Source organism: Ricinus communis, chromosome 8 (genome assembly GCF_019578655.1).
Source record: "Ricinus communis isolate WT05 ecotype wild-type chromosome 8, ASM1957865v1, whole genome shotgun sequence".
Taxonomy (NCBI): domain Eukaryota; kingdom Viridiplantae; phylum Streptophyta; class Magnoliopsida; order Malpighiales; family Euphorbiaceae; genus Ricinus; species Ricinus communis.
The window spans coordinates 14567950-14592550 of record NC_063263.1 but is presented as its reverse complement, the minus strand read 5'-3'; the positions used below and the strand labels follow the sequence as shown (position 1 = coordinate 14592550).

The window sequence follows — 24601 nt, the reverse complement described above, 5'->3', positions numbered from 1 at the left end:
TTTCTTTTTAGGTTGCACAAGACCTTTCAAAGTTTGTGCTCTTTATTTTAAAGAGCAAGAAGTTTAAGAAATACTTAAATATTAAGAGTAAAAAGTTTTATTTCTCTCCAATGTAATTTTTAGAGTATTTCCAAAAAAAAAAATACGTTATCCAATACATTCTTTATATATCAAGTTTTTTAATTATAAAAAGTCTTCCAATAAAGTAAGATTCAATTGAATTATGTTCAAAAGAAGAAGGCATTGTTTAATAAAATAATATTTATTTTTGTTAATTGAATAACTTATAAAGATGATTCATTTTTGGAATAATTTTCAGATGACAAATATTGACTTATTTTCTTTCACTTTAATGCATGTAAATATATTAAAATACTCATATAAACATATAAGGATACGTGTATTGTGTGTTGACAGATTCTAACTTCTTCTTAGGCTACTGCAGACCAAAATATATGTTTCTGTTGTGTCTTTACTATCAGTTTATTTTAACTTATTGAAAAATTCTAGTTGTAATAAATACCAAGATTTATATTTTTATTATGCATCTCTTATTTATTTCAATTCGATTTTATAAGAATTTCGGTTTTGTTCAATCTCTTGCTACGTTGTATTAGTTTGGTAGGATATTCTCATTACCTAAAATTTATTGCTTTGGTGGTTTTTTCCCTTATGTTTCTTAATAAAATGAAATTGATTATCAAAAAAAGACATTTCAAAGTTTATGCTTTTTAAATTTCATTTTAGATTGTATAAAACATCTCAAGCTTACGATTACAATTTCTTTTTAGGTTGGATAAGACTTCTTAAAGTTTGTGCTCTTTATTTTAAAGAGCGAGAATTTTAAGAAATACTTAAATATTAAGGAAAAAAGTTTTGTTTCAATCCAATCCAATCTTTAGAGCATCTCCAGAAAAACACATATCTAATATATTATTTATATATCAAGTTTTTTATTTATAAAAAGTTTTCCTATAAAGTAAGATTCAAATAGAATGTTTTGAAGAGAAAAGACAATTTTTTTATTCTTTAATGAAATATATTTATTAATATTAATTAAATAACTCAACAAGATAATTCAATTTTAGAATAATTTTTAGATGATAAGTATTAACTTATTTTGATTCATCTCATACACATATACAAATTAAAATACTCATATAAGTATATAAGGATACGTGTATCTGTGGACCGATAAGTTACAACTTTTTATTAGGTTGTATAAAACATCTCAAAATCACAAGTCACAATTTCTCTTTAGGTTTTATAAAACATTTAAACTTTGTATTCTATATTTTAAACAGTAAAAAATTTTAAGAAGTACTTAAATATTGATAGTAGAAAGTTTTATTTCAGTCCAAAACAATCTCTAAAGCATCTCTGAAAAAAAGGTACCTCCAATACATTATTTATCTATAAAAAAATTTTAATCATAAAATTTCTTCCTATAAAGTAATTTTAATAGACAATTTTATGGAGAAAAGAAAATTTTTTATATTTAATAAAATATTTCTATTATTATTAATTCAATAACTCACCAAGATAATTCAGTTTTAGAATAAATTTTAAATGATAAGTATTAGCTTATTTTCATTAATTTCAATACACGTACATAAATTAAAATATTCATATAAGAATATATGGTTACGTGTATTTGTGCGTCGACAGTTGCAGTTTCTTTTTAGGTTGTTTAAGACATCTCCAAGTTTGTACTCTTAAAATATATATTTTTAGATTATATAAGACATCTCAAATATTTTAGAAAAAAATTCAACCCTTTGGAACTAATTTCAAATATTTGCTCTAATTTAACTCAAAGATAGAGTGTTATTAAAATAACTAAAAGAAAATTCAAGAAAAAAATTGAAATTGCACAAAAGATTCCTTATTTAGCTATTATGACCAAAGTAATTAACATAATTCATACACGCACAAGACAATAGATATGCTCTTATTGGATATTGGACTGCAATAACTTGCTGTCCTTTCAGTTACAGGTTTAATTTACAATGTCCTTTTTATTTAAGCAACTATGTTCATGGTAGGACATACATACACTGCAAGAGGGTAATTAGTCTATCAAAATAGTGGAAACCATATTTGGTTTGGGTTTCCATGGAAAGGGTAAATAATGATTTGTTTAAGGGTCGGATCCGATCGCTTCACATCTAACACCAATCCATTATACAAATTCCAAATGGTTCCATCATTCTTGAACATCCATCGCTGGCCGGAGGATGCAGTGCTGCAAGAGAGGGTCTTGACAATTGTTTCTCGTATATTAGCATCACTTGTAAGGCAGTTATCTTGGTTTTGCTGAGGCCGTATTGAACCATCTGCATAAAGCGCCCATTGTTGTTCAGCCTTTTCACTTGTACACTCGTCTAACCATACTTTTCCAGTATTTGCTTGTAAACAGAGATCATTTAGCCCAACAATGGATGTCACAAAAGGTTGTGTATTATTACTAGGAAGCCAACCTTGACTAACGGCATAAATGTTGGTTTGCACTGTAAGTGTGGTACCACTGTTTCCTGATGTGGCTGCCAAAACTAAACCAGATATGGGATTTATGATGGTTCGGTTGTCCCATATTTGCCAACGGGTGGCACCAACTGTAGCGGTAGTACAATTATATATCATCACATGCTTTCCTGGACTGGACTTATAAATGGTCAAACACTTGCCATTAGATCGAATTGTACTGTCTTTTCTCAAAGTCCATAACTGATTCCAGTCTGTATTAGATTTGCAAGGCCACAATTGTATTGGGTTTCCATCGTAGAATTCTTCACCTCTAACATCCACACATAGACCATTTCGACCCGCGATACGTACTATTGGCTCAGGATCCACACAAACATCATCATTCAAACTTGGGACCACTGGCCTTATAAGCAAAGAAAACTGTGTTGATGGTGGACGTGCACACCTATATACCATGAGAGCTATGATAGGGATTAATTTACTCACATCATACACATTGAACTTGGAACCATTACGTCTTTGCAGTTGAATTGGACTAGCAAAGGCTCCTTGGTTAGACTCTTGAATTGCAGTGGAGAGTCTCCCCCAACTATTCTCAAGTGTAATTACGCTAGGATCTGGTGCAGATCTTCGATTGTGTCGAATTCTTGTGCGTATTTCTCCCTCGATGTATTGGAATCTTACTGCTTCTGAAATCATTTGGATGCAAACTATGAATGAACGAGCTACAGTTGGAAGCTGAATGCGACCAGTACTGTAATAATAAAGCGCTGAGATAGCATCCTCCAGTGGACCGTTTCCCAGCTCGATATTTTCTCTCAGACCTCCAAGTTGTTCAAGTCTATCATAGTTACCACCAAAGGCGAATGTATATGGATTTTGAGCATCTGTGAAAAGATGAGTAATTGCTTCTGCATCTTCAGGACTGTCAGGACGAAAGAAATATGCGTTATTTCCAGCACGGTAACCTACCACATATGCATTGGTCACATCCATCGCCAATGTAACAGAATGCTCTGCCTGATTTGAGAGTTGAACTAAAACAAATCGTTGGTTTATAGGCAAACCAACTCTGTTTCGCAACACTGGTATTTCATGTCTCACATCATCTCCGGTTGTTAAATGACTGCGCACAGCATCGATAAAGTTTGTGTAGCTTTGCGCAGTGGCACCCGCAGTGGTGAAGTTTATAATTGGATATTGTTTGAGGAATATGTTGTTATCCCCTAAAGTGAATGACCACCCTGAGGTAGATCCAAACCAAAGCCATGTTGCCACTGCATATATCCAAATTACAATAGTATTTCCTCCCAGTTTCATCTTTGATTGTAACAGTTCTAGCTGTCCAAATGCATTAATATTACCATAAACATAGATGATCCATAAGAATATATATATAAACATTTCTTTAAAAAGAATACAAATTATTTAATCAATAAGAATGAACTTATAAAATTAATATAGAAAATACATGACGAAAATAAACTGAGAAATAATATATCATAAACAATATTTAAAGGAAATTTATTGGTTTAATGAGACATTGGTAAATTAGAAATGAATACTTATAAAAAAAAGTATTATTATTTTAATCATTATATAACTATTCATATAATGAGTCTATACATATAGCTTCATGGAATGTCGATTCCAGTAATTTATTTTTCTTAGAATGAGAAAAAAAAGAAAAGATAATATGACTTGGCAAATTAAACTGTTTTATGTGGTGAGAGTATATATATAAAAGAACGTTAACGGTTTTGTAAAAATAATAAGAAGAATGTAAGAAGTTGAAAGTATTATATTCCACTTTACAATTTTATTTTATTTTATTTTTTAAAAAAATGTTTTATTTTAAAATAAATATGAATAAAAGCCTAATATTTACATCATCTTATAATCATAAAGAGAAATAAAAATTTCTGGCAGAAAAATATTCTTAAGAATGAATGCGTCCTTTTTTCTTTAAGAAAAGCTAAATATAATTATTTTAATTATTTCAAAAACTTTAATATTTTTACTTCTGGTATTATAAATTTTGGCTCTGCAATATTTAAAATGAAACTATTTTTATCAAAATCTGATCGAATCCTTACTTTGATTTATTCAATCTGATTTTTTTTTTAAAAAAAAAAGTTAAAAGACATTTTATTTTAAAAAGTTTCATTTCTGTGATATTAAAATTTTTCAAGTAAAAAGACGTCAGTTATGTAGTAAATTTTGTACTAAGATAATGTTTCATTTATTTTATTCTGAATCAAAATATTAAGATAATGTTTCATTTATTTTATTTTGAAAATGTTAGAATTCTTTTTTTTTTTATCACAAAAAGGTTAAAATTCTTAAAATATTAAAAAAAACAATTAGGTTGGATGTATAACATATTAAATAAACAAGATATTAACAAATAATCAAATAAAAATTTAGGTTAAGGAAATGGATTTTCTGTTTGTTCTATTTCATTTTAGTTAATTACTATTATGAGTTTCTTAAAAAAGGCAAGAAAAAAGTTAGAATTAAGCAGAGAATTAGTAGTAAATATAATGAATTTTATAAATGTATCATTTAATTTGATTGAATGTTTATAAATAAATAAATTATAAGTGCATTGGATTTATAGTAATAATTAAATAATTTGCTATACGTTTAGTTAATTTTAATGGATAAATGATTCATTAATGATTAACAAATTAATTTATTAAATAAAAAAAACTTCATTAATAGATATGAGGTTTTTATGGTTTTGCTATATAAATTTATGAGATGAAAAAATAAAACCAAATAAATATAAACTCAAAAGTCTCCAAAAGTTGAGGCAATTCAAAATTAGAAGTTATCTAAACTCTACTTGATATGGACAGATGCCGGCCTAAAAACTCAAAATTCAATTCATTTGGATCTCAAATGAGCAGAACTTCAAAGAATTTAAAACTCGAAAGAATTTAAATCTATCGGTTTGTCATCTCCACCCATTCGTTATTAGCATTTTAGGACTTAATAGTTACTAATATATATATATTGTAAGAAATAAGTGGTTTATAGTGAAGGAGTAGAGTTTGTTTAGTATCTCTAAAACTTACAAAGAGAAAATAAAGGAAATAAATAATAAAAGAAGTGGATGACTATACCAAAAAGCAATGCACTTAGGGAAATTCTAAATGCATGCATATATGTAAAAGACTTGGAGAAAAAGCTGATAACTTACAGAATTTCTGAGCACCAACTCAGAGTAAGAGGATGTTTTATCAAGGGGAAACAAAGAGATGATCTTTGGGGAAGAGAGGGAAAGATGATTTATTTATTTCCTTTGCACCTCTTTTTATAGGGAAGGAATTTCTCTTTCTATACTTTTGAACTAATATCCATTTGATCCATACAATTTTTCTAATTTCATAAAGAATCTTAATATTTAATAACTTTTATAAAGTAGCTTTCTGATCCTTAAAAATATATCTATTCATATTTATATACTTAAATAATTATCTAATTAAATTAATTATTATCTAATTAGAAAATTAATTTATTATTAATATATTATTTCTTAGGATTAGAATTAACGTTTAATTAGAATGTAATTTATTAATCAATAAATTAATTAAAAATTATAAAATTATACATAAATCCGAATTTCACGTGTCAAAATAAATATACATGTTAAAACAAAAAATTTATGTGTCAAAAATTAAATATATATATATCAAAAAAATTTAAAATTTTAAAAATTAATATATATGTAAGTTTAAAAAACCCTTTTGTGACGGAAAAATAGTATATATTTAATAAATAAAAGCAATATTATACTTTATATATAAAGAGGAAAAGCAAAAAAAAATCAAAAATTTAATTTTGTGATTGGCTGAAAACTTTATCTAACAGATGCCAACTTTATCCAGTCGATTGTTTCTAGGTTTATTTGTTTTTTACCAGATAATCAGGTAACTAATTTTATTAAGAAAGTATCAAATTTTAATAATTTATAATCAAATGGCTTATAGTTCCTTTCAACAAGAAATGACTCATATTTTACTATAAGTGAAATAAAATTTTGGAAAAGCACACATACACTCTGGTTGACCATTTCCTATAACTGAAATAAAATTTTGGTAAAAATATAGTCCAATGTATTTTTATACAGTAACGATGAATTGGTCATTCATAAAAAAATAAAATTACAATGATAACATGCTCCACTTATTGATTTTCAAGTTCTTATATAATCTTAAAAGAAAATTAGCAATAAAATTTTCACCTTTATCAAGGTTTTCATAAATGGTAATTTTATCAATCATATGAAGGAAATTAATAATACATTCATCAAGAGAAATTTAATAAATTTATAAAAGTATTAATCTATCCATGAAAATATTCAATATAATTTATAAAAAAATAAAAAAATCGATTAAACAATTACATATATATATATATATATATATATATATATATATATATATAAAGACAATCACTAATCTAAAAAGAAAAATTTATATATTTTAAGCCTATGAAACTATATGAGTAGGAAATTGACATTTCATAACTATTTTATACTTAAATATGGATAATTTACTTCAGAATAGATAAAAGAAAGAAAAATCACTAGGTGAGCCAAAACAAAGCTTAAGCGTATTTGAAATAAGATTGAAATCATACAACTAATTTTATAATGTGACAAAAGTTCTTATATGAAACTTTCCTTGAGAAAGAAATATCACAACTATTGACATAACGCCAAGAGCTTCATTTTCCATATCTTTGGATATTAATTAATTAATTAAGGGCAAATGTTATAACTCAAATGAGTTAATAAAAAAAGGGAAGAAAAGTTCATGAGGTGAGCAAAGGGATAATAGTAAATTTGGCGTTTCAAACTTTCTAATTTTTTTTATCATAATGTCTAGATAATTTTTTTATTCAATCTAGTGTTTGAAAGGAGAAAATATATATCAATATGATATTTTTTGACAACGTCTCAGGAAATTAATTCGTTTTTAATAATCTACATCCGAAGTTCAAAAGCAAATTATGACAGTGCAGGTCAAACAGATGGTTTAAACAATACTGAATCTTATTCCTCTTGTCTTCTTTTCATTTTTTTTTTTGTTGAACATTTCCTATAGTCTTCACCTGTTGAATTAACAATGGCTCTGTTAAAGAAACGTCAGCACCAGTGCCGCTATCTAAGAATACAACACCTCCACTCCTATCCCAGCTACAATTCTTCACCTGTCGCTAACCTTGTCTGTGACAACTGATAAAGTTACAACTAAAAAAATAAGATTTAAGACAAGAAAGAAATTTTAGAAGGAATTATCTTTTAAATAGCTATACAAAGCAAACAAAAAACAATAAGAAATAAGGAACCTACTAAATGCTGAAAGAATTTAATTTTTAATTGACTAAATCCTAACAATTTCTTCCTTAAACTAAATGCCGAAAGAATTTAATTTATACTATTCTTTGCGGAAATTCCAAGCATCGTACGCAGCTTCAGAAAAACATCCAGCTTGAGTGGCTTTGTCATCACATCAGCAATTTGTTCCAAAGTGCTGCAATGAACTAGTTCTATCATTCTTGCTTGTGCGAGTTCTCGAAGGAAGTGAAAATGAACATATATATATTTGCTATGACTATGCATTACTAGATTTTTTGAGAGTTTGATTGTAGAACTATTGTCACGATGGATAGTTATTGTCTCTTGTTGAGTCTGATCAAGTGTTATGAGTACTCTTTTTAACCAAATTGCTTGACAAGAACGCGATGCCGCAACGATGAATTCAGCCTCAGTCGTAGACAAACTTATAATTGGTTGTTTTTTGGAGGACCACGTTACAACTCTGCAACTAAAACGAAAGACATCTTCTGATGTATTTTCTCTATCATCCAAATCACCAGCATAGTCACTATCAGTGTATGCTATAAGTCCATCATTTCCTCTCTTCTTGTAGAAAATTCCATACTCAGTTGTTCCCTGTAAATACCTTAACACTCTCTTTGCTAGTTGTAAATGAAGCTAAGTACGATTCTCTATATATCTGCTCAAGAGAATTTCTGCAAACATTATATATGAACGAGTTGCAGTAAGATACATAAGACATCCTACAATTTATTTGAAGTAAGTCTTTTCTATCTTAGTTCCACCTTCATCTTTATAAAGCTTGAAACTAGGAAAAACTGAAGTTTGAACAGAATTGCTTTAATTCATTCCAAAACGCTACAACACCTCCTAAGCATACTTTCTTTGACCAATAAAGATTCCACATGATTTATGCAAGATTTCGAGACCTAGAAAGTATTTTATTTTACTAAGATCAGTCATATCAAAACTCATGTTGCATTGAGTTCTTGAACTCAGCAAACATCAACTCACCATTTCCTGTAAAAAGAAGATCATCAATATATAAGCTTACAAAAAGCATATACTGCCTTTCATGTTTCGTTTAACAAAGAGAGTATATGCTCATAATCACATTTTTGAAAACCTTCCTTTATGAAATATGCTTCAATTCGGTTGTACCAAACATGTAGAGCTTGTTTAAGCCTATAAAGAGCTTTCCTCAACTTGTACACTTTCCCCTCCTTTCCCTTTTGAATGTAACACAAGGCTGCTCAATGAAAACATCTTCAACTAGTTCGCCATATAAAAAAGCAGACTTTACATCTAATTGATGAATAGCCCGCCTTTTTATGCTACAAAAGCAATCACCAATCGAACAGTCTCCATACGAGCCATCAGAGCAAACATTTTTGTGTAATCTATACCATATTGTTAAGCATATCTTTTCACGACCAGCCTTGCTTTAAGCTTGTCTACTTCTCCCTTTTCATTAAGTTTGGTCTTGTAAACCCACTTTAGTCCAACTATTTTGACTCTATTTGGTCAATCGATTAATTCTCATGTGCCGTTTTTCTCAATCGCCTCAATCTCAGCATCCATAGCATTTCTCTATCTTTCACTCTTCACGGCTTCTTCATAGCTAAATGGATCTGTAGCAGTTGTATATAAAGCAGAAAATGTTGCCTCTTTATTAGACAAAGCTTCACCTGATACATAATCTTGTAACTAAGTTGATTTCCTCCTATTCCTCCCTTCAACGCAATCGGGAGAAGTTCCTTGATTAGTTTCAAGAGTGTCACGACCCCACTCGTGGGCCCGTGACCGGCACTAGGGAATGGGTAGGCTTAAGGCCACCGAAACCCGTAGTAAGCCTGACACTCACTGATTTAAACAAATCTCATCTCAAATTAATATTAATAAAGCCACAAATTATCTTAAATGCTACATTTTACATAAATACTTCGGTCTGCCAGAGAAACTAGGCGAGATCCGAAGCTCAGAAAATTTACAACTGATACATCTACTATTACTACTGCGGAGAATCTAAGATTTACCATTTCACATACCAAATCAAATACTTCACCCGATGATGAAGGAGTCGGGTTACTGAATAAGAGTCGCGAGAGAACTAACAGTCACGAATCTGAAAAAAAAATAAATTGAGACTGTCAGTCTCGAGAGTGAGTTAAAATCAAATAATCTAGGGACTATTGCTTCTTCTCAGAAAAACATAGATTATTCAAATCAGTATATCACACCATGCTCGTAAATACAAATCATACTATAATCATACTCTATTACTTTCTTCACAGAAAATATTAATCATTCGAATCAAAATATCAACCATGCACGTAAATACAAATCACATTATAATCAAATACCATAATAAATAAATAAATGAATAAATAAAAATATATTTTTACTTTTACGGGACGAGTGGCTCGGTAGAACCCTAAACCCCAAATTCTAGTAGCCTTTCGGCTCTCTTAATCCAACAGGTCTGGCGCCCAGAGAGCAAGCTCGATCAGGGTCCTTACCTCCACCGAACACTTGAATTCCAAATAAGCCGGCCAGAGAGCATCGCTCGATCGGGGACCTTAACTGCAAGCAACCTAACTCAGAGAGCAATGCTCGATCAGACAAACAAATCCATAATAACCTTATGTCCATGATCATTACTCCCGATGTAACCCATCAAAGTGGCATGTTCTACAAGCCACATTTCCCAAATCGCAATCACCACATTTAATAAATATTATTGTCTAATTAAATCATTCAACCATATCAAAATAACGATTATCAATTTAGAGTAAGACTTCGTGCAACTCATAAGGAAAACTGATTATATTTGGTATTATCATAACATTACTATAATAACACTTATATTACCTTTAATAATTAGTAATTCAGTTGAAATTATTTACGCTATGAAACTAATAACCATATTAAGCATGAACTTTCAAAATAGCATATTAAAATCAAACTTAGCAATAGCGAATGATTAAATGACTTTAACTCACAGGGATTGGCGGCCTCCGGCTCGCTCCGGTGCCTCGGTAGGAGCGAGCCGGTATGATCATCTAATCACGGAAAACAATTTATCAATACCGAGACAATCCATCATTAATCCTAGGTCTAGACTCCGCCTAAGAATCTCGACTCGGAGAATTCTACCAAAATCCCAGAACCTCCCCTACAACACGAACATTACCCCCCGTGAAAACGGGTCCAGGACTGCCAGAAGAACACTCCAAATAACCAACAATTAAAACAACGGGAGTCGGGTCCCCAAACTTCACTATTTCCCGACTCCGCCACACAGCACAAAATACGAGGCAGGCAAACTGACAGACAATTATTTTTGACTCACAATATCATCAAATACACAATATAACCCAATAAACACAAATTTAAAATCAAGGATTCCAAAGTTAACGGGCCAAAGATAATTACCGAGACGCTCGATCGCTCGGTCGACTCGCCTCCAGCCGCCGGAGTCCGATCGACGATCCGAACACACCATCGGACTCCGATGACGATCCCCGCTTCCGATTTTTCGATCTGACACCCGATCATCCGGAGAGATTTGCGGACGATCTCGACCGTCGATTCATAAACGAAGCCCGATCGTCACGAAACCGGTGCCATCGCGAAGCTTGAGATGAGGAGAGTCGGGATATGTCCTCCGATTGTCCATCCTCCCACGGAGCTCACGGAAAAGCCCAAAATGCGGCTGCCTCCACGGAACTCTCTCCTCCGGCCACCAAAACCGACGCTACCGCTAAAAGGAAGCTCTCCAAGGGGAGCCGATCGCCACCAAGAACGGCCGAGCCATCGCCCACGCCGCGTCCGAACGCCCCCTTCTCTCTTCCCGACGCCGCACTCTCTCTCTCCTCCTTTCTTCTTCCCCGACTTCTTTCCTTTCAATATCGACATTAGGCCCCCGAACTTTTCCTTATTACAATTTGGTCCCTCAACTTTCTTAATTACTTACAATTTCATCCCGCAGAATTTCAATTTAACCCCCAAACTTCTTTTTAGCCTTTCAATTAAGCCCTTAACTATTTAATTTGGGCCAAATTAGAATTATTGAAAATACACAATTACAAAAATACCCCTGACCGACATATTTATTTACAAAAATACCAAGCTCACAAATTTCCATTAAAACTCCATAAAAATAACATTATACTTTCAATCCTTATTCCAAAATAAATTTCCAATTAAATCCTACACACAATTAAATTAAATAATCAATTTCCAACTTAAAATTTAATACTACTAATCGATTATAATACCAATTTTTCCAAAATTCTTTTATTAAAACATCCTTTATAATTTCTTCCAAAATTTTCCGATATATAATTTTACTTATATAAATATGCATTTGGGAAAATTTTGAATAACCAAAATATAATCATTTCAAATTAAACCCAATAATAATAAAAAAAATATAATTTATTCCTAAAATAATTTACTTGAATAATTTCTTAAAATTTCAAACTAATTGGGTATAGAAAATAACTCATTTATTAAATATATAAAAATTCCGGGTGTTACAAAGAGACTCCTCTGATTGTGTATCAACAACATCTTCTTCTACAAATAGTTTTTCAATTACATCATTTTCATCATCTTCCCATTCCAGCTCACAAAAAAGCTTGTTTCATGTTGTTTATTCCATTCCCACTCTTCACTTTCTTCAAAATTACATCTTTGCGCACTATAATCCTTTTTGAGATAAGATCATAGAGCATGTACGCCTTTGACTCCTCACTAATTCAAAGTAAAACACACTTCAAACTTTTCCCATCCAGTTTAGTTTCTTGAACTGTCACGTACATGAACATAGGAGACGGAGCCAAAAATTCTAAAATGCTAACCTGACCGCTTAATTTCGCTCCAGGCTTTTTCAGGTGTTTTTTCCTTTACTGCCAGAGTTGGACTACGATTTAAAGCATGCACAGCCCAATTTACTGCTTCTGGTCAGAATGTTTTGGGCACATTCTTTTCAGAAAGCATACTACGAACCAAATTCATGATGGTGCGATTTTTTCATTCTGCAACGCTGTTTTGTTGCAATGAATATGCAACTGTTGCTAAAATCTTGAGATGTAAACTGCAACGCCATATTGTTGCAAAAATCGTTGAATTTTTGAGATGTAAACTCTCCACCACGATCTGTATGCAGCCCTTTGAGAGACACGTTTGTTGCTTTCTCAACATGTATCTTGAAACTTTTGAAAACATTGAAAGCTTCTGATTTTTCTGCAAAAAAATACTCATGTTTTTTGGCTATAATCGTCAATAAAAGTAATCAAATACCTTTTCTTGCTATTCAAGGCTGGCTTAATTGGTCCGCAAATATCAGTATGTACAAGCTGCAAGATCTGTGAGGCTCTCCAAGAGCTTTTCATTGGAAACGAATCTCAATGTTGTTTCCCCACAAGACAGTCCTTGCATAGCTTCGAGGGCGACTTTAGTAATGACAAACAATTTACCATTTGTTTATGCTGTAAAGTTTGTAAGCCTTTAAAGCTTAAATGCCCAATACCTACAATGCCACAGCTACGACACATCTTCTATGATTGTGTTAAAACAAGTGGGTGCTATGGGCAAAGAAGTGGCATGCAAAATAAATATTCGATTTGCAGATATATTAGCTTTCATGATCAAATCTTTGTGAGGATGATATATTTTGCACTGCCCTTGTTGAAACAAAATAGTCAGCCCCTTCTCTTGCAATTATCCCAGACTCAGCAGATTATTCTTCAATTCCGGAACATAAAAAACTCACGAGATAATACTAACAACTCCATTGATTTCTAGCCTAATGTACGTTAAAATTATTTTCCAGCTTCACCGATTCTGTGAATTTTTTATCAAAATCAGAAAAATCTCCCTTTTTCCAATCATATGATTACTGCAACCACAGTTAAGAAACCATATATCAGTTTTGTGCTGCTCCCTTTCTTCAACATAAGCCATCGGTAACATGTGTTTCTCACTTTCTACTTGACTTTCTATAAAATTTGCCATTCCTTTCTTCGACGTTGGGCATTCCTACTGAAAATGACCAAGCTTGTAGCATTCCACCATTGCTTTGTTAAAGCATTGTCTGCTTCTTCCACGACCTCTGCCTCCAAAACTCCCACGCCTTCTTCCTTGTTCAACATATTGGTTTCCATGAGTTACCTTCAGAGCATGTTCTTCCTATACAGTGTTACTCATGCGTTGTTCGTGCACAAGCAAACTGCTTTGCAGCTCGTCAATTGATAACATACTCGTATTCTTAGATTCTTCAATGGAGCATACAACATAATTAAACTTGGGTGTCATTGACCTCAGAATCTTTTTCACAACAGCAACATCTTTCATATCTTCACCATTAGCTTTCATCTTGTTAGTAATAACAAGAACACGAGCAATATACTCATTCACAGATTCTCCTTTCTTCATATGAACAATTTCATACTTTTCGCAATGCCTATAGGAGAGCACGCTTGACTCGTGTTGTTCCTTAATATTTCTGCTTTATAGAGTCCTAAATACTCTTTGATGTGTCTTTGTTAATGATTGTCTCTAAAATAGAACGATCTAATGCCTGAAATAGGTAGTTAAGAAGCTTTGAGATCCTTCAATTTCTGCTCTCCAAAAGCTTTCTTTTGTGCATCAGTAAGAGTCACGCCTTCTGCTACTGCAGAAACTCCATTTTCTACCACACCCTAGTGCTCCTTTGATCAAAGAAAATTCTCCATAAGTATCACCCAATGATTGTAGTGACCATTGAACCTCGGCACTGCTGGTTGAACGAAAGCACCCTCTGTTGCCATTTCCTTTGCCTAATACCTCTAGAAGACTGCTGCTTCTACCAAGCCTCTTGCGAGGCTCTGATACGAAATGGTAAAGTTAAAACTAAAAAAGAAAATAAGATTTAAGACGAGAGAGAAATTTTAGAAGGAATTATCTTGATAGAATTGAAAAATATGTCTAGTTGTTTAAATATCCATATAAAGCAAACAAAAAACAACGAGAAATAAGGAATCCACTATTAATAAACTCTTCAAACAATAAAGACCTATTAAAGCAAAGAGTCCCATGAAAACTAGGATTTTATTTACCGGCTAATAATTGACTAAATCCTAACAATAACACCACCTACCACCACCATCCGCCACCACTACCACTACCACCACCATCCGCCACCACTACCACTACCACCACCACCGCCACCACCACTCCATCCCATAAACTTTTTCCTCTCTCTTTTATGCATTTTAATCAGCTTTGTCTCTTAAGAAAATGAAAATAACTTACACCATCAGATATTTAATCACCACCTGTATTCTCAGCAGATCTCTTATATTCCGGCTTAAGCTCATAAGTCCCTGATTTGTTCCACGCTTATTGTACACACAGAGCTCATTCAGTATCTCCTTCAAGAATTGCGCAGGTTGATTAGTTTCTTACACAAGTTGTTTCAAGGCCCAATTTGGCTGTCTTTCGAATAGCTTGAACATGATATCCTCCAGTTCCCCACGATCCCTCCTAGTTCCTTTCATGTCTGACTGTTTAACTAGTGTTGTTTTCTTCTTATCCTTGGAACTAGATAAAATCAGGCCAACCATTCCTGGCATAGGTCTCATGTGCACTCCCCGGTCATCGTCAATTATTTGCCTATTCTTAATCTTAGACTTCTTTGTTCTTTCACGATATAATCTTCCGAACTCCTCCGTGTTCTCCTCATGGGGATTCATGTCCAATTTATGTTCCCCTTTACCTTCAATAGCAACCCTTCCTTGGGTTATCTCAGAAAAAACAGACATAGGAACGAAGTCTTTAAACATATTCAGAGAATAGCTTTTTGGCACATTCCTATTCTCAGTCTCAACCATCTGCATAGTGAACTGAAGAGAATCGTCAGAACGGAGAAGATCGAGGGAGAGAACGACCTTATTAACACGACGAGAATCAGAAGAAGAAGCATGACTTTTCCATGACCTGGCAACTACTAGAGGACACTTCATCAACCATACCGATCTATCTGCCTTTGCAGTTTCTAGAATACCGCTACAACTGTCATGGTCTTTGTCCATTTCAGGACTTTCTTTTTTCCGTTTGTTTCGAGATAATACTTCTTTATCCTTCGCCTTTGTATTATCCAGCTTTAAATTCTTTGGTTTTACTTCCTACTTCCAAGTCTCTCCTCTTTCGTCTCTGGTATTTGCACTTCCCCTTAACTGATGATTTATAGATTGAGGATTCTGCAGCCAGATTATGACAAGGTACTGAAAAGAAAAAAAAAATAATGCAATGATGGTTGGGGTTGGGGAACAGAAAATGCTTTTCACATTCAGAAGAACAAGCCTCAAACAAATAATCATTTGGCCTTTCACTGGGAACCCGAACCAGAAATAATTGCCATTACTTTGATGTATTGATTATCCTCCTAGTCTCTTGCACTTGTAGTGTTTGTATGTCCTGTTATGTGCGTAGTTGCTTAAATAAAAAGGACATTGTAAATTAAACCTGTAACTGAAAGGACAGCAAGTTATTGCAGTCCAGTATTGAATAAGAGTAAAAGCACAGGCTATAGTCTTTGTGCTTTCTTTACTTATGACAAAGATGAATTGTATGAATTATCTTGCTAATCTTGCTTATATTTATCTCTTTAGGTGTGCTTTTAAGTGCAAATTCACTTACATTTATTTATACAGATATACCATGGTAAACCAACTTAGCATTGAAAACACCGCAACAATACTTTTCTACACTGGCCAAACTAACATCACCTATAACATACAGCAGCTCTTTCCAATATTAGTCAAAAGGAAAACAACAAGAATCATGATTCTTGAATTCAATATATATGTTCAGATCGGTGATAGCATTGTTATTATTATGCATTTAGTATGCGATTTGTAATTTTTTAGCTTAAGTTGATTTTTTATTTTAAGTTTATAATTTTATCAATCATAGCTCATGAATGATATACAATTAAGATAAGTGAAATATAGAACTTGTTAATATAATTAGATTTAGATAAAATCAAATATCAAAATGACTGGAACTAACTATTTCTTTTTTCTTTTTTTTATCTTATGAAGAGCGGCTGAATCTTAACACTTATAAGTTGTTAATTGTTTTTTTTTTTTTTTATCTTTTAGCAATTTTTGAGTTCTCTAACATAAAGAATAAAGTTAACTTTCATTCATGAAATAAACTCAATCTTTCTTCGTTGGCATATTAATCAGGACATCTCAAATTTATGGACAAATATATAAGAAATTAATAAATTCAAGAGCAAAATTACCCTAATATAATAAAATTTCATTTTAGCTTTAATCATTTAACAAAATCTCAATTTTCCCTTCTTCACAATCCGAGAAATCTCATCAACTCAGTATAAAAACTTAGAAAATTGATATCACCTTCCTCAGTACTGTTTGTGGTTAAATTTGAAGATCCTCTTTTTGTAATGCCTTCTCTAGTTTCACTAGGCACAATATACCCATTATATAGATTACAAATCTACATTTGATGGAGCCTTAAATTTTTGTCCTACTTATTAGTTAATCAAAATTATTATTATTTTTTCCATGAGATTACACATTCCTTATAATATGTCAAAAGATTTTACTCAATTATTAACCTTTTTCCCATTTTACATAGCATATTTATTTGAAAGAGAAATCAAAACTTTGTCCTTTTTTAACATTTTTATATCTCAAACTCTTATTCTGTTTAAAAACTTTCTGCCATCTGAGTATGTGATTCTCATAGTGGGTTTTATCTATGTGGCTTTGGATATAATTAATTATAATTAAATTCTAAACCTAGACATGAATTTTTCAAATTCTAATCAGTCAATAAATGTTATGCGAACTAAGTATAATATAATTATAAAATCTCTATACATTCCCAAAAGATATCCCCAGCCCTACAACCACCACGAAAACCCAACCCTATAACCACCACCATTGCTGGAGCACTGCAAAACGGTGATCATCACCGACCAATACATTGTTTTCATTTCTTTTTATCGATCCTCAAGACATCCCATCTCTTCATATTCACAAAATCCAGACCCAACTGATGTTTTCAAACTCTTCCCTCTTTACATCTCTTAAACTCATCAATCCCCATCACCAATTATAATTTCAAATTCATAGAGAATAAAACGGATAATTGAGATGGCATCTTCAATTCTTATCTTCAACACATCAACCTCTAGCACTGGAAGCACTTAATTAAAGTCTCCAAATAATAACAGCTCCAAAAATATATCCCATCTCACATTCAAAAATAATTATAAGTTTGATGTGTTTATAAGAGTCTGAATGAATTATCACTGACATTTAAAATACCGGCTTTTAAAACATGTGGACATTCCCAACTCTGCCCTTTAATTATTAGATAAATAATTCATATAGATTTACTCTTTTACAAATAGTATCAAAATAACGCGCCAGTTCAAGTATGAGACTAAATAATGGGAAGAGCTATATGCTACATCTTCATACTAGCCACTTTCTTCCTTTTCTTTTCTTTGTTCATTTACTGCATTAGTCCTTCACCTAAAAAACTTTTACATGTTCTTATAAAATTAATTAAAAGTAACTTTGTTTGATTACTGCCTTAGTCCTTGAACGATAAGATTTTTACCTGTTCTTATAAAATTAATTAAAAAGATTTTCCAACTCGATAAATTTTTTTAAGTTAGTTTCGACATCCGCAAAGCCTCATCCTGAAAATTGAAGTTTAACTATGACAACAGAGTATATTTTGAAAGAAAAAATATTTGAAATATGATATAATTTTTGCAAGAATTAGCATGTGTTAAAAAGGTATAAAATTCAGGTATTTTTAATAATTAGACCATTTATATATTAATAAAAATCTCACTATTATCCAAAGAAACAATATGTGGAGGGTAGGAAAAACAACAACCGGAAGTGGCTATTGAGAAGCAGGACGGCCATCCAAATTGACATCTTACATTTATTTCGCACATTTGTTATATCTAATTGTTGTTTTATTAAAAAATTACGTTATGCTACAAAATTTAAAAATTTTATTTATAATTTGATATTTGATTTTTAATAAAAATTAACTTTTGATATTTAATTGTGAATTTAACGACACAAACCATAATTTCTTTTTCAACACTTTTAATTTGCATTTAAATATGTTAATTCATTTAATTACAGTTGTTTAATGAAGAATTTATTAATATAATAATAGATTATTTTTTAGTAATTATATGCAATATAAAAGTAAAATCTAAAAATATTTTTATTTTATTTTATTAATTACATAAATATTTTTAAGAAATTAATAATTTTATTTTATTAAAAATAAAGTTTAACATCAGCGTCACCTCACACCAAATGATTATCCTTTTTCTTGCCCCGTTCCTCTCCTTTCAGCCACAGCCCATAATTCCGCTTAGCATTAGCTTCCATTCCCACACCAAAAAGATTATCCTTATTTTTTTCAAAGAGAATATACATATTTTTAAAAAATTTACATTTTCTTGCTTTTTATAAAGAAAAAAAAAGAGAAAAAAAAGAGGAAAGAAAGAAAGTGAAAGTACGAATTAATTCCTCACGTTTTAAATTTAATGTACCATTTGTTATTTTAATTATTTCTTCCCGCAAGAAAAATAGTTTGTCAATAAGAAATCGATATTTAAATTAAAAAGGTTTTACAAGAAATATGTCTTAGAGATGGAGAATTGATCATTAAAAGTGAAAAAATGAGAGCAAAAATGATAAATAAAAAATGAAAGGAGAAAAGAATAAATCAATGATATTAAAAAATAAAAAAAGAGAAAGAAAAGAATAAAAGAGAGAGAAAATAGAAAGAGTGACAAAAAAAATCATATTGTCTCTGTTATTTATTATAGAAAATATAATTTAAAAGTAAATAAAAATAGGAAGAAAAGAAATGATCGGGTAAAAAATAAAGAAAGTGAGAGAAAAATATTATAGGGCATGTTTGGTTCAACTGATCAATACAGTAGGTAGCCGATGACTGATAGTTAATAGCTGATGGCTAATAAATTAAACAGTTTGGTAGAATTTAATTAGCGGTTACTATTAGTATGTTAAATGACCAATGAAGGTATAATTTATCGTTAAATATATTTTTTATTATATTATATTTAATAATAAAAATTAATAAAAATAACTTATAGTAATTAAAAATATTATAGTTAATTTTTTTAGCTCAATTGTATTTATTATTAAATAGTTATAAAAATTATTTTAAAAATAAAAATTTAAATTTAAATTCTACTAATAAATTTTTTAATTCCAAATACCATAATTTTAAATATTATTATTATTTATCTATTAAAAATAATTTTAAAATAATTATTATTTATTTTAAAATATAAAAATTAATTATATGAGATCAATTTAAAATAAATTTTTATTAATAAATTTTAATAAAAGTAATAGTGTTTAAATAAATAAAAAATCAAATTAACTATCAGCTGATAAAGAAAATCTATAAAATAGAGCTGATACAATCAGCAACTAATTAGAATTAAATCAGCTATCAACTGTTGTCTCTTCTTTACTAAACGCTTTAATATAGTTGTTAAGTGAGAAACAACTATCAACATCATCAAATCTCTAAACTAAATACTTTTGTAAAGAAGAGGATTAGAATCAGTAACCCAAAAATTGGAATTTGAATTGACGCTAAATTGGAATTTGAATTAGTTAAAACGGAAAATCCATTTAACATCTAACAATATAACTGTTATTGTCTCACTAAGAATAGTGGAGTTTTGATCACAAGTTGAATAATATTGGTATACGTGTTCGACATATGCTGGCTTGTGATGAATTTTGGCCGATAACCAATCATAAATCATTATCAAAGAATGATGAGGTGTTTTCATATACTAAAGAAAAGGTATAATAGGTGGAATATTTGTACATCACCTATAATTCCTTGATATAGGTGTTGAAAATGAGTTAATAGCAGATATATTAAGATGTTTGATTAATTGTTTCAAATAATTTTACTGATGGTCATATTATTTATCAATTTATTATAAAATTTAATTTTTATTTTGACATATGAAATTCAAATTTATATATAAATTTATAATTTTTTTTATTAGTTTCTTGATAAATAAATTACATTTCTAATTAAATACTGATTCTAATTTTAAGTAAAACATATTAATTTTAATCTAATTTTATAATTAGATAATAATTAGTTTTCTAATTAGATAATAATTATTTTAAAAGGAAATATATTAATTATATCTTAATATTATATTAACTAATTAATTAATTTTCTAACTAGATAATGATTCTAATTATAGAAAATAATATTTTTAAATATTATATTTACTAATAAATTATAAATTAATTTTTTAATTGCATAATAATTTATAATTTTATAAATATAAATATTAATTATATTTGTAATATTTATTTATATAATATTATAATTAATTAATAATTATTTTTAAAATTATCTTTATATTATTGCATTAATATAATTTAAAAATTAAGAATATTTAAAAATAATTAGTTTACTATTATTTCTTAAAATATTATAAACCAATATTAGACATTGAGATATTTATTAAATTGTATTTATAAACTTGATTTTTTATAATTAAAATAATAATAACGGTCGTGCAACGTACGAGTAAACAACTAAAAAAGATTTAAATAGTATTTCTACTTAATATTTACAATTTATTTAGATGGATTAGAATATTAAAATGAATGAATGACTACCATTGGTCATTATGTATCTCTCATTATACAACAATAAAAATATAATAATTTTTTTTTTTTTTTTCGAATGACAGAGGAGATAAGCTTTTCTGATGCTCCTTAATTTGCCTAGGATGACATGGCACGCATAATGTGTTTTTTTTTTTCTTATCAATATAGAACGCACTGTCATCAATCCAAAAAAAAAAAAGAAGGTAAAATTATCTCAACTAGCATGACCTTTCACTATTTTCTAAATATACTCTCACCTTATAATTTTATTTTTTTAATCCATCATCTTTGCGTTATATTAAAATTATTTAAGTTATTTCAGGCGTGTGCATATGATGGCATTAAATAAATTTAGATAAAAATAATATTAATATCAAACTAAAACACTATAAAAAGTTGTTCGAGTTAATACTGTCAATATGGTCCACCATTTTTATGTATTGTATCATATTTACTAACAATTGTTCTTGGCGTGTGCCACTCAAGATATGGCATGTAAATCTGGCTTATTTGTTTGACTACATGGCTTACAACCTAAAGAAGCTCAAAACTTATCGTTTTATGCTTAAATAAAAGGAAGAAAAAACTATTCCAACTACCATGACCTTTCACCATTTTTTCAAATATATTCTCACCTTATAATTTTATCTTTTCGGTCTATTATCTTTGCGTTCTCTATTAAATCTACCCAAGTTGTTTCAAGTGTGTGATTATGATAATATGGCACGCAGATGTGTCTTTTTCTTGCCAACATACATTAGTTTGTTCAAAAGGGGAAAAAAAAAAAGATGGTTGGATCCTCTAGGACAACAATGCCAAAGACTAGTAAGAATGCAACTTTGGTGATTCAAGATGGGTAGCATGTTCTGCCCAAACCTTTCCAGAAGTTTAAGAAATTGTCTTAATATTGTATGGTGCATATGTGTATTACAAAAAAACATTGAAGCATTTGTTTTTTATTTAGGTTCATTGGGCAGACATATATAATAATGATAAATTTTAATTGTGAGGATAGATTTGTAAAAATGATCAAAGATCGAGATATCTGAAATCGTTTTACCTTAAAAAAAAAATTCCCAGATGACTTTGAGCTGTTAGCAAAAAGCTATTAGCAAAAGAGAGGTGATGCTAGTAAGTAATTACTTCTAAAGTGTATATATATTTTAAACTTTCATAGTAGATGAATGATTTATAGTTATTTAAAATCAATAAATATATTTTAATATTTTTACCAGTTTGAGTTATAGATTGAAATATACACCTACGTAAATATTTTTCTATTTTGTCTCTAATATATATTGATAATTATTATTAATTTAATTAGTTGAAACATAATACATATACACATATTTCTCAATTTGTATTGTGGCAATGTTTATTTAGCAGTGTAGTTATAATATCATTTCTTTTTCTTCTATCAAAATTATTGTAAGTAAATTTTAAGCATTATTTTATATTTTTTGAGAATTTGCAGCAAAATGAGCTGTTCTTCCATTCCTTGAGCCATATGAAAATCCAAAATCAAATTTTAGCCATGGAGTGGATTTTGCAGTGGCCGGTGTTAAGCAACTCTCATTTAGGTTGCTTAATCACTTGCATGATTCTTTAGCCGTGCATGCAATACATGAGAAAAAGTCATGGAAATTATGTGACTCGCATAGTAGACAGACTTTTTTTGTTTCCTTTATTCAGAACATCCAACCTGGAAAAACGAGGTTCCAGGGTTGGGTTTGGTACGGTGAAAGAAAACACAATTAGAAGCTGAAACTAGATTAAAGTACGAGACATAGTCTTGACAGAGACAAGACGACAACTCGCTCTGCCTAGCTAGACATCACATAAGCATGCAATAAGCAATAAGCAAAAAGAAAACACCTCCTACGCACTGTCTGAAAAGTGCATAATATGCAAAATAAAACAATTATGTGGACTTGCTGGACCCATCTTCACCAATTGCATCTTTAACTAAATCAAAAGTTCTTATTTTGAAGATTCTCTGCCGATTTAGATATGTGTTAGTAAATGCATCAGGATATGGGGAATCATCAGGAAGTTGAGCAAGCATTTCGTCAAAGCTTCTGACTCTGTAATCGTCATCGCTTTCATCTTCGAGCTTGTCGATTGTAGCTCCCCCAAGTAGAATTGACAGGTATTTGATCTCCTGTTCCTGTATATTCACAGGCAGATTCTTGAACCTATTCACCAAACCATCTCTAGTGCTATCAGTCGACATCCTACAAATCTGTTCTCAGTTGCTGCCTTTATCTGTTGTTTGTACTTTCTGCCATCGAGAGATATATATAGGGAGGAAACAACATAATATTGTTCAGTAAAGCAATTTCGAGGAAGTTCACATCTCTCCACTTATCAAAGCAGCATTTTGTATCATTTCGTTCTTTGTCATCGATTGGGGTTCACATTAGCTTGTAGTTCACATTAACTTTTTTGCAAATTTTTTTTCTCTGACGACATTGGAGACTGGGCAAATTCTGTCTTCAATGCTAAACGAGGTTGGAGATTTATTAAACTATACTAAGCTTGTCTAGGAGAAAGCATTTACCCTCTGTCCAATGTCATTAACTATAACTTTTGATCATTTTATAACAAAAAGACAAAGACTAAACTTTTGATTTGTAAATTAAAAATACTTAAAACTTTATTTCTGCCTCTACGGGCAAATTCTTCCGATCTAGACTGATGACCTGGCAGTTACAAATGAATATTATTTAATATTCTCCATGTAAGCAATGCCACAGGTGAAAAAGAAAATGTCAAAATGGCTCATCAAAGGATCTTATCCAAGCTTCAATGTAATGCATAATGGCAAAGTATGAAAGAAAAGGTCATCATTTTGCTTCAAGAATTGAATTAGAACTTACAGGATGTTATTGTACCTGATGCTAACAATAATCAAAAGCAAATAATTGCTCACTTCTTTTAATAATCATTTAGTTAAGTTTTAATTAACGAGTGTTGATTTCCAATGGGGACCTATTTATATTTTGATACCATTTTCATGAAT

At 30.4% G+C, this 24601-nt stretch overlaps 2 protein-coding genes and 1 pseudogene across 2 annotated transcripts; all 3 read right to left on the bottom strand.

The window, feature by feature from the left end:
* Positions 1–1924: 1924 nt before the first annotated feature.
* On the bottom strand, positions 1925–5786 carry LOC8271864 (agglutinin-like). Its single transcript, XM_002532147.3, has 2 exons — positions 5693–5786; positions 1925–3828 (listed from the first exon to the last, which is right to left on the bottom strand). Exon 2 carries the CDS (start codon positions 3805–3807, stop codon positions 2080–2082), a length of 1728 nt encoding a protein of 575 aa, XP_002532193.2. The 5' UTR covers positions 3808–3828; positions 5693–5786; the 3' UTR covers positions 1925–2079.
* Positions 5787–15039: 9253 nt separating this feature from the next.
* LOC125370832 lies at positions 15040–16047 on the bottom strand (annotated as a pseudogene).
* A 7193-nt stretch (positions 16048–23240) lies between these two features.
* Positions 23241–23881, bottom strand: LOC112536769. Its single transcript, XM_025159628.2, has one exon. It carries the CDS (start codon positions 23810–23812, stop codon positions 23501–23503), a length of 312 nt encoding a protein of 103 aa, XP_025015396.1. The 5' UTR covers positions 23813–23881; the 3' UTR covers positions 23241–23500.
* Positions 23882–24601: the final 720 nt, after the last annotated feature.